This window comes from Caretta caretta, chromosome 3 (assembly GCF_965140235.1).
Source record: "Caretta caretta isolate rCarCar2 chromosome 3, rCarCar1.hap1, whole genome shotgun sequence".
Lineage (NCBI taxonomy): Eukaryota > Metazoa > Chordata > Testudines > Cheloniidae > Caretta > Caretta caretta.
The window spans coordinates 89759116-89776119 of NC_134208.1; the positions used below are offsets into that span (position 1 = coordinate 89759116).

The 17004-nt window shown below is 41.6% G+C and overlaps 1 protein-coding gene across 1 annotated transcript in view; it reads right to left on the reverse strand.

Annotated features, from left to right (window-relative positions):
• The window catches only part of FRK (fyn related Src family tyrosine kinase), a 75136-nt gene that overhangs the window by 30643 nt on the left and 27489 nt on the right, over positions 1 to 17004 (reverse strand). Inside the window, exon 2 of the mRNA XM_048844738.2 lies at positions 8606 to 8727. Coding sequence (XP_048700695.1) covers positions 8606 to 8727 — 122 coding nt within the window. The remainder of the gene's footprint in view (positions 1 to 8605; positions 8728 to 17004) is intronic.

Consider the following 17004-nt stretch of genomic DNA (forward strand, 5'->3'; position numbering starts at 1 on the left):
GGGGGGCCTCAGATTAGGTCCATGAGCATCACCAACACTTCTGTGAGGTAAACCAGATCACAGCTGTTAGTACGTTGCAAGCCCAAGACAGACAGAAACAGAGTTCTGACAGACATGCTGGTGCCAGCCCATGAGTGCTGGGCAATCTGGTCTTGTTCAGTCAGCAGAGGTGCTCCAAACTGAACACAGCCTGGGTCCCATCATCTGTGGGATCCCATACCCCAAATGGCCCAAATACAAGATTAGAGCAGAGTCAGCAGATACAGTGGAGAAGCTGGTCCACTGCAACGTGTTCAGGCCTTGCCACTTTCAGCCTGAGCCACAAAACAGAGTGTGGGGAAGAGATCCGAATCCTAGTAGCCAGGAGGCAGGGCTGAAAGGAGTCATTAGGCTCCCACTGCTGGGATGGCTCACATGGGGGGGGGAATCCCCACTGGAAGCACCCTGTCCCTCATCCTGGTCCTGAGGCAGGGGAAGAGCAGAGTGAGGAGGATGGGAGCAGGGCAAGCAGGAGGGACCAAAATCTAGCCCTGAGACAAGAGAAGAGCAGAGCAGGGAGGAGTCACCTGAACATTACAGTGGGAGCTAGGGGACAAGCACAGTGAGGCAGAAGCACCCTGAAGTCCTCAAAGATCGAGGGTCCCCCTTCCCAGCTGATACAACAATGATGAGGGTGGCCAAGCCAGGGGGTATGCCCTCCACCTGGGGACAAGTGTGTTTACATCCTGGCAGGTGTAGGACTGGGAGAGCCCTTTCCTTTCTCCGTCCTATCCCCTGTTCCCCCACACTCTGTGCAAACCCAATTGGCTGCTCCAAAGCAAGATTATGGACCACTTGGGAAGGCTTGAGCCAATGAGCAGATGAGGGCAGGATGGAAAACCAGCCCTGGAAAGACTTGGACAGAGAACACAGAAAGAGGAGCAAGAGAAGAAGTAGCTAGCAGCACAGCTGAGCCAGGGCAGAGTCTGAACTCGAAGCTGATTGGAGGACAGCCAGCTGCTGTACTGGTGCTTGTTCAGATGCACATACTGGAGCCCGGAAAGGAGAGCTGAGGCCATACAATATACAATAGGGTTGTCAACTTTCTGACCCAACAAAACAAAGCACCCTTGTCCTGCCCCTTCTCCGAGGACCCGTCCTGCTCACTCCATCTTCCCCCCTCCCTCTGTCGCTCGCTCTCTCTCCCACCCTCACTCACTCGCTCATTTTCACCGGGCTGGGGAGGGTCCCTTTTCAACTGAGTGTTCGGTTGAAAACTGGACACCTGGCAACCGTACTGTACAACAAGACTCACCACTCTGAGCTCACATTTCACACCAGCATCAGTTTGCATGGACAAGTTGGAGTGACCCAAGGAGCGGACTGCAGTGGTGTGCATCACAGAGCCTTTATGTATCTAACCATGCATGTGGGGATGGAAGGAAGGGAGTTTGTGCAGCCCCTGCTAGAGATTCTGACCTGGATCTACTCCTGGCTTTGGCTGGGTTAGATAAAAACGTTATGCTATTGCTAAGTGTGGTGATTGATCCAGGTGTGAAGTGTGACCCCCTCAGAGGGAGAGTAGAACTTGTGCAGAGGCCTGTGGCTGGGACCTGGGACCATTTCCCGATCACTGGGAAACCCTCACCTGACACAAAGGTGCCTACCACCCATAAGTCCTCCTCAAAATAATGCACCTTACATTTAGGTGCCTAAATGTGGATTTAGGAGCCTAACTTTAGCCACCTGGATTGGAAAAATTCTGACCCATAGGATCTGACACATAGACATAGCAAGACATTTTTCCCTATGCAGCTTATATTTCCCATCCTTTCAGACATGAAAGACACCAAAGATTGTCTAATTCAGCAAAGCAATTTCATCTGTTTCTAATATTTAGTTAATCAGTGTCAGCATTCCAAAGAGCCACTTCCAAATGGCAGACATTTAAAAGCAAACACACACTGCATGTAAGCCAGGGGTCTGAATGATTTCTCTCCTGCCATCTATTGATAAACTAGTGGAAAAGACCTCACAGGCAGTCCTTATTTGCATAGGCACACATACTTTGCCTATGTGATCAATTTTGGCTGTTTTGGGTTAACATTTCATAGAATCATAGAATATCAGGGTTGGAAGGGACCTCAGGAGGTCATCTACACCAACCCCCTGCTCACAGCAGGACCAATCCCCAACTAAATCATCCCAGCCAGGGCTTTGTCGAGCCAGGCATTAAAAACCTCTAAGGAAGGAGATTCCACCACCTCCCTAGGTAACCCGTTCTATTGCTTCACCACCCTCTTAGTGAAAAAGTTTTTCCTAATATCCAACCTAAACCTCCCCCTCTGCAACTTGAGACCATTACTCCTTGTTCTGTCATCTGCTACCACTGAGAACAGTCTAGATCCATCCTCTTCGGAACCCCCTTTCAGGTAGTTGAAAGCAGCTATCAAATCCCCCCTCATTCTTCTCTTCTGCAGACTAAATAATCCCAGTTTCCTCAGCTTTTCCCGATAAGTCATGTGCTCCAGCCCCCTAATCATTTTTGTTGCCCTTTGCTGGATTCTTTCCAATTTTTCCACATCCTTCTTGTAGTGTGGGGCCCAAAACTGGACACAGTACTCCAGATGAGGTCTCACCAGTGCTGAATAGAGGGGAATGATCACGTCCCTTGATCTGCTGACAATGCTCCTATCTACACAGCCCAATATGCTGTTAGCCTTCTTGGCAACAAGGGCACACTGTTGACTCATATCCAGCTTCTCATCCACTGTAATCCCTAGGTCCTTTTCTTCAGAACTGCTGCCTACCCATTTGGTCCCTAGGCTGTAGCAGTACATCGGATTCTTCCGTCCTAAGTGCAGAACTCTGCACTTGTCCTTGTTGAACCTCATCAGATTTCTTTTGGCCCAATCCTCTAATTTGTATAGGTCCCTCTGTATCCTATCCCCACCCTCCAGTGTATCTACCACTCCTCTCAGTTTAGTGTCACCTGCAAACTTGTGAGGGTGCAATCCATGCCATCCTCCAGATCATTAATGAAGTATTGAACAAAACCGGCCCCAGGACTGACCCTTGAGACACTCCGCTTGATACCAGCTGCCAACTGGACATGGAGCTATTGATCACTAAAGCCTTAAATCTTCAATGAAGGGGTAATGAAACGTTGTTATCCTTATTGTATGACTAAAGGGAAACAGAACTGTACTTAATATGTGCCAGCTGAGAGGTCACCATAACCTGAACCTCACTTGCTAAGCATGGGGTAGTGAGCCAAATCCAAAGGAAGGAGAGGATGTGTGGGTGTTCTTATCTGATAGAGAGGAATGTGTTTAAGAGCTCTAGATGTTCTTTGATCCCCTTTCCCCCATGTTTAAAACCGTTTGTAAGCTCAGTACACTTTTTAGGAACTGCAATTCCAAAGTATGTCTATTTAATGTAGATATGTGGAGCCTCATTTTTTTTATTTTTGTTTAACTGGGAAAGCAAATTAATATATAACTCAGTCCCTTTCCCCTCCCCTCCTAATGTGTGTACTTGTAGTACAGTATATGGGACTCATTATCTCTAATTTGAAGATCTAAATATTGGCAAGTCTCTTATTTCCCCTTTTGTCATGCTAATAAAGCCTTTGCTTCATACCACACCATCATACCCTCATTATATTATATATACATACACACACAGGCAGGTGTGTATGTTTGATATAAGTTCCTGAAATGTTAGAATAATTCAAATGTTGTCAATTAAAAGGTTAGTTTACCATGGAGTTTTTCTGATCATTAATCCAATTTTAAGTGAATAGAATATCCCCCACCACCCACACACTTCCTTACCCAGGAATACATATTTGTATTGTCACATGCGATTGCCAACAACTGCCACCAGAGGGCGGTTAGGTGACATTTAAAACAAGTTTCAGGGTGGCAGGCATGTTAGTCTGTATCAGCAGAAAGAAGGAGTACTTGTGGCACCTTAGAGACTAACAAATTTATTTGAGCATAAGCTTTCATGGGCTAAAGCCCACTTCATCAGATACATGCAGTGGAAAATACAGTAGCAAGAGAGAGAGATATACACAGAACATGAAAAAATGGGGGTTACCATACCAACTCTTAACAAGACCAATCGGTTAAAGTGGGCTATGATCAGCAGGAGAAAAAAAACTTGTATAGTGATCATCAGGATGGCCCATTTCAAACAGCTGACAAGAAGGTGTGAGTAACAGTAGGGTGAAAATCAGCATGGGGAAATAGTTTTTAGTTAGTGTAATGACTCATCCACTCCCAGTCTTTATGCAAGCCTAATTTAATGGTGTCCAGTTTGCAAATTAATTCCAGTTCTGCTGTTTCTGGTTGGAGTCTGTTTTTGAAGTTTTTTTGTTGAAGAATTGCCACTTTTAGGTCTGTAATTGAGTGTCCAGAGTGGCTGAAGTGTTCTCTGACTGGTTTTTGAATGTTATAATTCTTGTTATAAGTCTGATTTTTGTCCATTTATTCTTTTACGTAGAGACTGTCCTGTTTGGCCAGTGTACATGGCAGAGGGGCATTGCTGGCACATGATGGCGTATATCACATTGGTAGATGTGCAGGTGAACGAGCCTCTGACAGTGTGGCTGATGTGATTAGGCCCTATGATGGTCTCCCCTGAATAGATATGTGAACACAGTTGGCAACAGGCTTTGTTGCAAGGATAGGTTCCTGGGTTAGCGTTTTTGTTGTGTGGTGTGTGGTTGCTGGTGAGTATTTGCTTCAGGTTGGGGGGCTGTCTGTAAGCAAGGACTGGACTGTCTCACAGATCAGAAAAGTAACATCATTCCTACTTCTATGGTTCTATTTCTCTATTTCAGGGGGTCCAGAGAATGCTTTCTTGCACTGGGAAGCAAGACAGTATTTTTGCCCATCCTCTTAAAACTTTAATTGATTTCCTATTCTCTCTACATGAAATTTGCTTTCATGTGGAGAACCTGCATGTTTGAGGAATTATTTATTTGTATTCTGGAGCATCTTAAAGGCCCCAGAGTTGAGTATTAGTGTGTTAGGCTGTGTACAGACATGGAAGAGAAAGACAGTGCCTGAATATAGGACCTGAAGCAGAGCTCCATGTTAGCTTGAAAGCCTGTCTCTCTCTCACCAGAAGTTAGTCCAATAAAAGATATTACCTCAGCCTTTGGTGCCGACTCCATGGGTGTTCTGGGGCTCAAGCACCCACAGAAAATAAATAGTGGGTGCTCAGCTTGGGGGAGGGCAGAGAGCAGCAAGCGGTGGGCGGGGGCCTCGGGGGAGGGGCGGAGTGGGGGTGGGAAGAGGCAGAGCACGGGAGGGGCCTCTGGGTGGAGTGGGGGAGCACTCACTGGGAAAAATAAAAGTCCGCACCTCTGACCTCAAAATTGTCTTTCTAATTTAAACCAAGACAGCCTCACAAATACAGACCAACAACAATAAAAAAGCAACTTGGCAAGAGCACAGACCTCAAAAACTACCGCGCAACTTCTTACCTATCCCTTTGTCTAACCATTCTTTTCCCCACCAGCCTGCACTGACTGCAGCTGGCTGTCATTCCCACTCTTTGCTCTGCCCAAATGTCATCCTCCTCCTCTCCCCCAGCCCCACGGGAAACCAGACAGCCTTGTTCTGGGAGCACAAAAAAGACACATAATTGCCAGATGTATCCTGACTGCTTCCACTCCCAGCAGTGGGACCAGGGGGAGTCCCATGTTCATCCCTAGGAAGAGGGGGTAGGCAGCCCACATGGCCCAAGTCTGAAGGCAAGCAACAAACTCAGATTCAGCACCTCCATGCAATTTAGTGAGGATAGGTATATTTGCTTTCTGTGGTCTATAGTTAAAAAGAAGGTTGTAGCAACAGGAGTATCTGAGTTTTAAATGTATGTATAGAAGTATAGCAGGTGCTTTAATGTATTGTCATTTAATGCAGGAAATCTTGCAGATGTCATTATTCAAGAAAAAGAGACAAGCCTCTTGCTTTTATTGGCAGTGACACTCAATTAAGCTGAGCACATCTAAATTATGGCTTTTAATTAAAAAGAGGCAATGCCTACGATGGCACAGGCATGTTTAAAAATTAATGCCTTTTACACCAGATGCTAGAATCATCAACATAAAATTCCTTCTGCAACATACGCATTTTTTAAATAAAAAAAAGATATGACAAACATCAAGCAGTTAGGATGATAGCAACAGATCTCTATGGCCATCTAAAGTTTGATGTGGTCTCAGTTTAACATTTTGTGGCCCACAAAAACCTCTCATTAAAATTAAAAATTGAAATTGAATTCAAAGTCTTGTTTGCCTTCTAAATCATTTTTGAAATGTGAGTTTTTTCCACAATGACACATTAGAAATGAAATGTGTTCATTTTAATGAAGGTTTTTTTTCCTCTTCACCCTCTACCACCTAAATAGATTTGCCTATTAATCTCTCCTTCTTATATCTTTGGCTCCATTATATATTGGTGTGAACCTCATAGATTTCAGGTTACAGGGGCTTGGGCAAATATATTTATTTGTTTTGATCTTTGCAGAGTCAAATCCTCTGGGGTTTTGCTTTGAGTTTCAGGTACAAATTAAACTCCAAACCAAAGTTAAACAGCTGAAAATACGAGGAGTTTCACATGGTTTCCGCTCAATATAAATACATTTGTTCTAGGTGACTCAAAATTATGTCTAAACTGACACCTCTCCTCCCCTGCAATAGTCAAATCCCACTTTGTAGAGGTCTTCAGTAAAGAAGTATTGTTGTACAATACTGAACTATCGCACAATTAATAGAAATGGGTCAGAATCCCAGACTTCTGAACCAGACCCATACTTTTTTCAAAGTGTGGGGGTTTTCAGATCCTAGGCTTTGATTCAGGTTCCTCTCTTATAATTCACTGGTTACATATTATATGGATATAATTATATATGTGTGTAATTATACATTTTATAAACATCCCAAAGCATAAGTCTGGGATCCATAAGGGTGCAGTTTCTCCTTGTTTTACACTGATCTCGGTGTCTGAGCAACCTCCGTGAAATGGACAATATCATTAGGAAATACTTAGCTGGAGTTGCAGTATTTTGCTGCCTTTGTCAGCCTTGACAGGGATGCAAGATACTTTCTGATTTTGCTTTAAAGCCTAAACTGTCTCCAGGTGATTTACCACAGCCAGAATGTATGTGGATGACAAGCTGTTCACTTTCCTAGCATGCTGACACATGCCTCAAAATATTGCAAGCTCTACTGCACTCCGTTCCAGTAACAGCAAAATGCTGTACTGGGCCAATGTAATCAAGTGGGTGGAATCATCCTAATTTAATCCAAGTACTGAAGAGTGACTAGACTACTCTGTGAGCAAAAACTTTGAAAGCTGCTTCCAGTTCATCTCCAGGTATACAATATTATACCCCCACTGACAGTCTTCTCTTGTAATTCTCATGGCTTATATTTGTATCACAGATCTGGTGAACGGTGTCTAAGAAAATCCACCATGGGATAATATTTCATATTACCTATTAGGACTAGCGTTAAAAAGAAGTAAGGTTGGCTGCTGTAAGTAAAATTGTGCTTTTCCCTATTTAGTAGGTAATCAGTCCATTTTCAGGTACAAATTTTACCAGTAAGCCCATCACATATCTTGAAGCCAGAATGAGGGATCTTGAATAAATAAAAAGAAAAGGAGTACTTGTGGCACCTTAGAGACTAACCAATTTATTTGAGCATGAGCTTTCGTGAGCTACAGCTCACTTCATCGGATGCATACCGTGGAAACTGCAGAAGACATTATATACACACAGAGACCATGAAACAATACCTCCTCCCACCCCACTGTCCTGCTGGTAATAGCTTATAAAACCTGGTAATAGCTGGTAAAAGCTATTACCAGCAGGACAGTGGGGTGGGAGGAGGTATTGTTTCATGGTCTCTGTGTGTATATAATGTCTTATTCAGTTTCCATGGTATGCATCCGATGAAGTGAGCTGTAGCTCACGAAAGCTCATGCTCAAATAAATTGGTTAGTCTCTAAGGTGCCACAAGTACTCCTTTTCTTTTTGCGAATACAGACTAACACGGCTGCTACTCTGAAACCTGAATAAATAAAAAAATTAAACGTACCACCATAGATACAACTAACTTTTCACTGAAGATTGATCATGTGTTTCTGAAGTCTAGTTTTGCCAACCGATCCCACAAAAAGATCAGTTTAAAACTAAGGATATATTCTAGAGATTCTACTGTTTTCATACCCTGTATAGATCTGCCAAGTGCCAAAATGTGTTTAATTTCCACTCTGAACCAGTAGGTGCATTGATGTACAACTCTAATGTGTTTGTGGCTCTTTAATTATGACAGCATTTCCCATTTCAAGGCAGCTGGAACAATGAAAAGCAATAAGCACAGAAAGTTAATTTGAATTTTGAGCATATTAATAAAGAACTATAAAGTAAAAGTTAGTAAAGGCCTACGGCTCTTGCCAACTTTTAGGTATCTCTTGGGAACAAGAGATTATTATGGATTTTAATTTCATTCTCATGCATGCAGTTTATCACTTTAGAAAATTAGAAAAGAAAAACAGGCCAAATGAAAAACTCTTACAGTATTTCTCAAGGTAAAAAACTGTGATACCTGAAAGAGAGAATTCGCCTTTTTGACTTTCGCTTTCTCGGATTAGGAAGGCTCCTGCCTGATTTTCAGGGCACAACAGTTGTTTCTCTGCATCTGCTCGTGTGACTGGTCCAAAAAACCATCTAAACAAAGACAGAAAATTCTAGCATTAAGTTTACCAGTCAGTAATAATTAGCAGAAAAGACTGTTACACTGTGTCTACTAAGCATACAACATAGCATACTTTATTTTTGCAAACAAGTAAAGGGGAATTTTGATACAACTTGTATTAGATTATTGAAAGAAACAAACAAACAGGACAATACACATTATTAGAAGATACTACGTAAACACCTGAAGTAAAATCCTGACCACATGGCAGTCAATGCCAAAACTCCTGTTGATTTCAATGGTGCTAGAATGTTATGCTTGATAGAGAGTCCTTACTAAAAAATAGATTCACCAGGACTATCTTTAAATAGCCCTTTGAAAATAATTGATGCCAAGTCCCCTTTGAATTACAGAGGGATATATGTTTTTATGATTAACCTTGATTTGTAATTTATGAATGCTATCTGTACTGAATAAAATAAATTAATTTTTAATTAACTAAATTATGCTGAACAGATTCTTCACAATTCCAGTTCCTTGCTGATTTATGAAGTGACTAATTGGCAGTCATTTCAGGCCTGCTGCAGTGAGATAGATGAGCAAAAACAATGCCCACCTCATGTCACAGAAAATGCTTGAGTGGCTGACTATGGGCTATGAAAAGCAGCTAATTTAAAAACAGTTGTATAGCACTCCACCCATGCATAACATCTCTGATTTTCAAAACCTATTCAAATAACAACTCAGATGGAATGCTGAAAACGAAGTTTAGCTAATTGTATTGAGTTATTTGACAAGAATGTACCTGATGAAAAAATGAGATGACTGCTCATCGATTTCAACTGGGATTATTGAGCGCCTGGCAAAGAAAAAAGCCTCCCTCTAAGATTACCGATCTCCCCTGCCGTTGATTTAAAAGGTGATAGAGAGTTATCGAAAAGTGGATTGTGTACCCTTTTGTGTCAATATACACAAGAATTCCTCTTAAATAGATTATTGATAACCATGCTATATGACTCTCCAGAAGGAATCAACTTATTATATTATACATAATTAGCCAATTCAACAAAATACCTTATCTGCCAATTACCAGTGAAAAGATCAGAAAGAGTCATCAACAAATTATGTTAGTACCCGGAATACTTAGAGTAATCCAAAGGAATTAAGGAAATAAATAAAAACATATAGTGAAGCTTTCAAAATAATAGCATCCTGCTTGATTGACCAAACATTACAGTGTGAGTAATGTTTCTAGCATGAAGAAAGAGGAACTAAAAAAAGAACAAATGCAGATGGGCCAGTCTTGATCTCATGCTAAACTGTATATTTGCTTTGGTTAACTGTATATTGTTATATATACATTAATGAGTGTTATGTACAACTCTCTGATCATTCTAACCACCTGAAGGTCTTGATATGGAATCTGAATGTAAAGCCAATATCTAGAATGCATTAGTAAAATACTTCAGTCTGATACAGTAATTGTTTGATTTGATGGACCCTGGAAAAACAAATTAACCCATAAATTTGTAAATCCCCTGATTTACAGAAACACTGATCAAACCAATATGGAGGAGACAAAGCACCAGTTCTGTTCAGTACTTTTGAAATCCCATGTTAAACATGGTGCATCCCTGCAAAAGAAATTAGAACCACTCAAAATTCTAAATATTGGTTCCAAATAGAGCATCACACATCCAAACCATGTAAACTACATTTTTTTAAATAAGTAAACCCATATTTCCCTTTCAAATCTGTGGACAGTGGGATTTCACTCCAGTAAAGGTAAACAGAGTGATTAGCATTTTTAGGCTGAAAAGGCATAAAAACAGGAGTTTAATTTCATATTACTTTTTCCTGTCTTAAAAAGGTGTTGCATTTTGGCTGGCAGCACAAATAACTACTACTACAAATCAAATGACCCAAGATAAACACACAACCCTCTATTGTTTATAAAACAAAACAGAACTAGAATAAATTGAAGAAATCAAATGCAAACAAAATGCAATGTAGCTCTGTGGTTGATATCTTACATACAGAATAGTTAGGAAATTCAAACGGATAATCCCTAATTATATATTCTTATAGATATTAAAGTATTAAAGTAAAAAACATATTCTGTAATACACAGTACAGCATATGCAAGTGTGGCCCAATTTATGGCTAAACTGGGACCCACATTTTCAAATTTCATTACACTTCGGTATGTAAAATCCTCAGGCATAACATTTAATTAACATAAACCCTGATATGGGAAAGAGTTTAAGCACGTGCTCAACCTAAAGTATGTGTTCAAGTCCCATTAACTTCAGTAGGTTTTAAAATGTGCTTAAAATGTAACTGCACTTTTTGAATAGTCTTGATTTCCTGAATGGGGGCCACGGGTAGTGTTGATTTTGTTTTGTGGGAGTTTTTGTTTGTTTGTTTCTTGACTTTATCGACCTACTTCTTTTCACGGATATAAAACTTTGCTATATGTGCTATTACCATAATATATTTAATGACAACAAGTGGTCAGGGTCCTCATTTCATGAATACTGATTTAAAACTTTTGATTACAAGGTCTTTTTCATGGCTGCTGAGCCACTTCATACAAAGTAATGTGACATCTAGATATTAGAGTGAATCTGGAAATTGTAGGTGCCCATTCAATGTAGCTCAATGACAGTTGGAAGGATTCCCTCTTAAAGATTCAAAGTAGGCTGAAGGCAAGGGAGACCAAGAAAATGTCACTAGAAGGGGAAATATAATTGAAACTACTATTTTGGAAGGGAAAGCAGCAGGTACATCCCTTGTAGTCCTTCACTACCACAACTGTATACGATTCTCTTAATACAGTTCAGAAAGGGTTGTGTGCAAATGGGAATCCCCATAAGGAATGTGATTTTTTAAAGCCTAACTGAATAATACTGATAGAAAGGGGGTCCAAATACAGAGTTATTGGGTATACAGTCATTATTGTGCAGTGCCAGGCACGTCAGGGAATAACAAGATAATCATTTATTATCCTTGCCCCTGAGATACATAGAATCATAGAATATCAGGGTTGGAAGGGACCTCAGGAGGTCATCTAGTCCAACCCCCTGCTCAAAAGCAGGACCCATACCCAATTAAGTCATCCCAGCCAGGGCTTTGTCAAGCCTGACCTAATCACATGTTTAGTTGTGATCCACTTTAAGTTCTTAGAAAAACACACCCAAATTCAAAGTGGTATTTTCATTTTAAACTGGTGTTTAAATTCCTAGCATAAATCTCTACAGGCCTGTTTAAAATGTTAGTAATGAAATTATATGAAAAAAGGGTTTTAGTATTTTTGCCTAGTCTACTTTTGTTCATCTTAAATTGACAGTGCACCCTAGAGAGGGAATTAATGTGTCAAAGTAATTGCTTAGCATGAGCAGAGATTATAAGGGAAAAGGAAGATTATATGTAAACAGACCCCTGTAAGAGAAGAACAAGCAAGTCAATCACTGTCTGTTATGGTCTTAACTTCAGGTGACCATTACTTTCTAGTTACTTTAAATTGCTTTATTGGCAAATCAAATGTCACACATCAGATTCACTGGAGTGTTTAAGTAGTGATTCATATGCAATTTCAATCTGTACTTTCATATGGGCAGGGCTCACTTGAGGCTAACAGGTATCAGAGGCTAGGACTCTGCATAGAGATACAATACTATTTTGACAGGTTTCAGAGTAGCAGCCATGTTAGTCTGTATTCGCAAAAAGAAAAGGAGGACTTGTGGCACCTTAGAGACTAACCAATTTATTTGAGCATAAGCTACAGCTGTAGCTCACGAAAGCTTATGCTCAAATAAATTGGTTAGTCTCTAAGGTGCCACAAGTACTCCTTTTCTTTTTGAGAATACTATTTTGCTGACTCAACAGGCTCTGATTAAGGAGAACAAAAGGTGGTGATTTGTTAAAACAGGAGAGGAAATGCAACATGTAAGTCCAAAGTAGAATTTTTGGGATGATTCCATATGAAAGAGAGTTGGGAATTTTCCAGCTGTTGTTGATGTTGGAAAATGCAGATTCTTCAAAACAGAAATAGTTACCCAGAAAGAGTCATTTTGGATTCTAAACAACCTTATATTCCAAAATTTTAGTTAATGGATAACAAAAAAAAAAAGGTTTTATATACATTAAAAGGTTAAAATTAAATCACAATATTTTAAATGATCAAAAATGAAACATTTCAATTGAGATTTCAACTTTTTGTCCCAGTTTGAAATAGGAAAAAACAAATATCTCAGGACAGTAAAACTATTTCCTACCTAATGCTACTATATATACTTTAAAATTTAAATATATAAATATTTAGTATTAGGTGTCAAGATATATAATTATATAATGTTATATAATTATAAAAGCTCTTGCAATGTATGGTTTGAATGAAAAAAGCTTTAATACTATTAAAAATATATAACTTGTATACTATGATATTCAAAAAACCTATGTTAAAAGAATGTTAAGGTTGAAAAATTAAGAACTCAAAAGGTAGGAAATGCCAGAATTAGGCCCACATTTGTGCACATTTGTTATGATGTCCTCTTTAATAACTAGGTCACATGTTTCCCATCCTTAGTGCAAATAATGGATGGTGCTAACTGAATGAACAAGCAGCTATTCAAATATTGTTTTATCCTCATTGCTCAATGTGTGGTCCCATGCCTTCATTACTGCCAAGCCTGGAGGTGCCAAGGCTCAGCTCTGGCAAGCCCCAGCACAAATTAAGCACTGGGTTGAGTCCATTAATCCCATTTATGCCCAAGGTCCCTTACCAGCAAGGTATTCATGACCCAGAACTCTTCTAGTGCCAGCAGCTCTTGGCACTGGCTGGGGAAAGAATCCCTCCTGTTGGGTTAACATCCCCCCATAGAGACCAAACCAGAAGGACCCTTCCTCAGGACAGCATAGAATTCCTCTAGTCTAGGACTTCTGGTGTTGCCTAGTGAAATATTTCATAGGAGTCAGGTTTCTTTGAGACTTAGCATTCATAGTCCCTGCCTTCTGGAAACTCTCCCACCTGGAAGCATTCTCCCTGCCTTTCCTTTGCAGGTGACCCCCCAAATCTCCCCCCCAAAAAAGTATTTTTATGAGAACTTTAATTTCCTGCAGCCTGGAACTGTTCCTCTCCCAAGGATCCACTCTTCTCCTAATTCTCTTCTGCACTGGAAACAGGGTCCCTTCCATCATGCCTAGGTTCTTCCCTACCTAATTAACTGGTTTCCAGTTATTCAGTGATTAATTAGTTCGTGGGGAACCTGAATAGCCTCATTCCCCCTTGTGGAGCCTGTCAGAAGTAGGCTGAGCCCCTGACCCTTCAGAGGGCCAGCTACCTTCTGACAATAAGCCTTAACAACGATGTACACACCAACATATTGGAAAGACCAAAAGCCTGTAAGGGCCATCTCTGGGCTGCAGATGTCCCTGTGGCAGCAGAACCTGGGTACTTCCATGGTGTAAGGTGAGAGGAGAGCTGAATTTATGGGGCTGCACTCCTGTGGGCATGGAGCCCGTCTCCACAGGGATGCCCTGCGCAGAAGCATGTACGGAGTTGGTTTTTATGTGTATATACAAACATCTCTATTTTAAATGTAGTATGGAGATACAGGAGAGGGGCAAGGAGGAAGGGCAAGAGGAATGAGTTAATAATAATGACAAAGGAATGGATAGTGACACTGAGGGAGAGGTAGGAAGTGGGGGAGCAGACAGGAAAGAAGGGGCTGAGGAGGGAGGGAAGATTGCAGAGAATCACATAGGAGGGGAATGAATGGCCTGTGAGGGAGCGGGGTGGGAGAAGGTCAGAGCTAATAGCCTGGGGTGGTCAGAGCTAATAGCCCAGAGCTACAGCCTGGGGGCCGAATCAGGCCCTTCAAATGTCTTAATCCAGCCCTCAAGCTCCTGCCGGGGAAGGGGTCTGGGGCTTGCCACACTCCATGTGTGCCATGGCTCTGCATGGCTCCCGGAGGCAGCAGCATGTCACCCCTCTGGCTCCTATGCATGGGGCAGCCAGGGGGCTCCGTATGCTGCCCCCCGCCCCAAGCGCTGCTCCTGCAGCTCCCATTGGCCAGCAACCATGGCCACATGGCCGTGCCTCTGCGTAGGAGTCGGTGGGAGGGACATGCCACTGCTTCCAGGAGCTGCTTGAGGTAAGCACCACACAGAGCCTATACCCCTGACCCCCTCCAGCACCCCAACCCCCTGCCCCAGCTCTGAGCCCCCTCCCAGCCTCTGAACCCCTCAGTCCCCTCCTGTGCCCCAGAGCCTGCACTCCTAGATGGAGCCCTCAACCCCCGCCCTCCCCACCTGCACCAAAACCCCCTGCCCCAGCCTGGAGACCCCTCCCGTACCATGAACTCCTCACTTCTGGCCCCACCCCAGAGCCCACACCCCCAGCTGGAACCCTCATCCCCTCCTGCACGCCAACCCCCAATTTCGTGAGCATTCATGTCTTGCCATATAATTTCCATACCCAGATGTGGCCCTTGGGCCAAAAAATTTGCCCACCCCTGTAATAGCCAATAGGAGGAAGGGAAAGAAAAAGACTGTTGAAAGTAAAAACTGAAGAGGCATACTCTCACATCACCAGTGTCTTAGGGCTCTAAGTTAATGCTGCCACTGTGCCTGCAGAGGGAATCTTTGCCCTGTGCCTAGTAAATATTGCTTTCAGCAGGGATTTCACAGCCGCTCTGGGGGGAACAATTTCATAGCACTGATTTCGTTTGCAGGAAGCACATAACTATTCTCCCTTGTACTTCCCTAGATAACTCTTCTCTACTCTTGTTGTTTACACTCTTCACATATTTGTAGACTTAAGCTCCCTACTAGCTCCACAATCCAGAGCTCTGTTTACTCCAGCAAAACTAGCTACCAGTTCTCAGCAGAAGGTAGAGAGAAACTGGTTCTGAGTATGGTTTAACCAAAAGTATAGACAAGAACAACCATTTCAGAAACTGTAATTAAAACCTGCTTAAAACATTGAAGAAAATGTCTAATGTAGACAAAACTTAAGAAAAGGGTTAGTTTAAAATACACAAACAAACCACACAGATCTCTACTGATTGCTTAATTCCCATCATCAGAAACTATTTTGCCCTGAATGGAACTAGAAATACAAGTTTTGAAGATAGCCATTCAGGTCAACATCATTTAACCTTAGCTAAACACAATGACTACACTCGGAATGGAAAGTTCTGAGTCATGCTTGTTGCTCAGATTCATACTGATGAAGAACTTAATCATTATGATAAATGAGAGGTATTGCTATGCTTGATGTGTGGAACCTAGAGCCTCTTAGTCACTGACACACACTGGATCTCATTGCCAAAGGAAGGTTATTTTAGTGTCAGGGTGAGGAAACATAGAAACCATGAGACTGTAGAAAGAGGCTTTACTATTTTTCTCCCTTAACACTGAGGTTTAGCTTTACACAGTTATTTGGGGGATAATTGTTAGGAATATGGCAAATCCATTTTTTACACTTGGATCTTGGATATCCATTGTTAGAATCCATTGGCTACCAGATACAAATCAGGACACCCTTTTACCTTTCCCCTACCCACTATGACTTCTCTCACACTGCCCTATGCACCACTCGGAAAGTCCCTATTATGACCTCCTAACTCCTGGTGGAAAGGAGTGTAGGTAGGAGTCAGAAGGGGAACTAGAAGATGTCTTCACAGAAGATTATGTACAGATTGTGGTTCCAGAGACCCCTTTTTCTGCCTGGTTAGAGGATAAGAATTGATAAGCCCAAGGGAGATAGGCGGTGACCATTTTAGCTATCTGGATATGATTTAAATTTTGTGTCAGTGTTTGCACAAAGTTGAATCTGGCAGTTTCCCAAATTCTTGTACAAACAGATTATGAGTCAGGGATTAATCACATCACCAAGGCATAAAACCCTAACCCTAACCCTAAGCAAAACACTCCATGGTAGCATATAACACTATGCAAAGACTAGTAGGTATAACCAATAGTCTGGTCTGTTTTCCAGATTGCGTTAGTCAAGAGAAAAATATGGGGAGCAATGATAAAGAAATGGATGCAAACTATTTTACCTAAAACATTATTGTTACCTTTTTGCCTTATAATACAATAGGAGGCACTGGAAACATTATACCTAGTATCATAAAACAAAGACCAAAAAGGATCATACATGAGAAAGCATAGAAAAGAAACAAGAGATGCAAATTAATTTTACCTTGAAATCTTATATCAGCAACTTCTCCAAGACCCAGATTTGTATTAGGGCTAGTTCGGACCAGGTAGTCACAACCATGATTAGTGAAGAATACCAAACC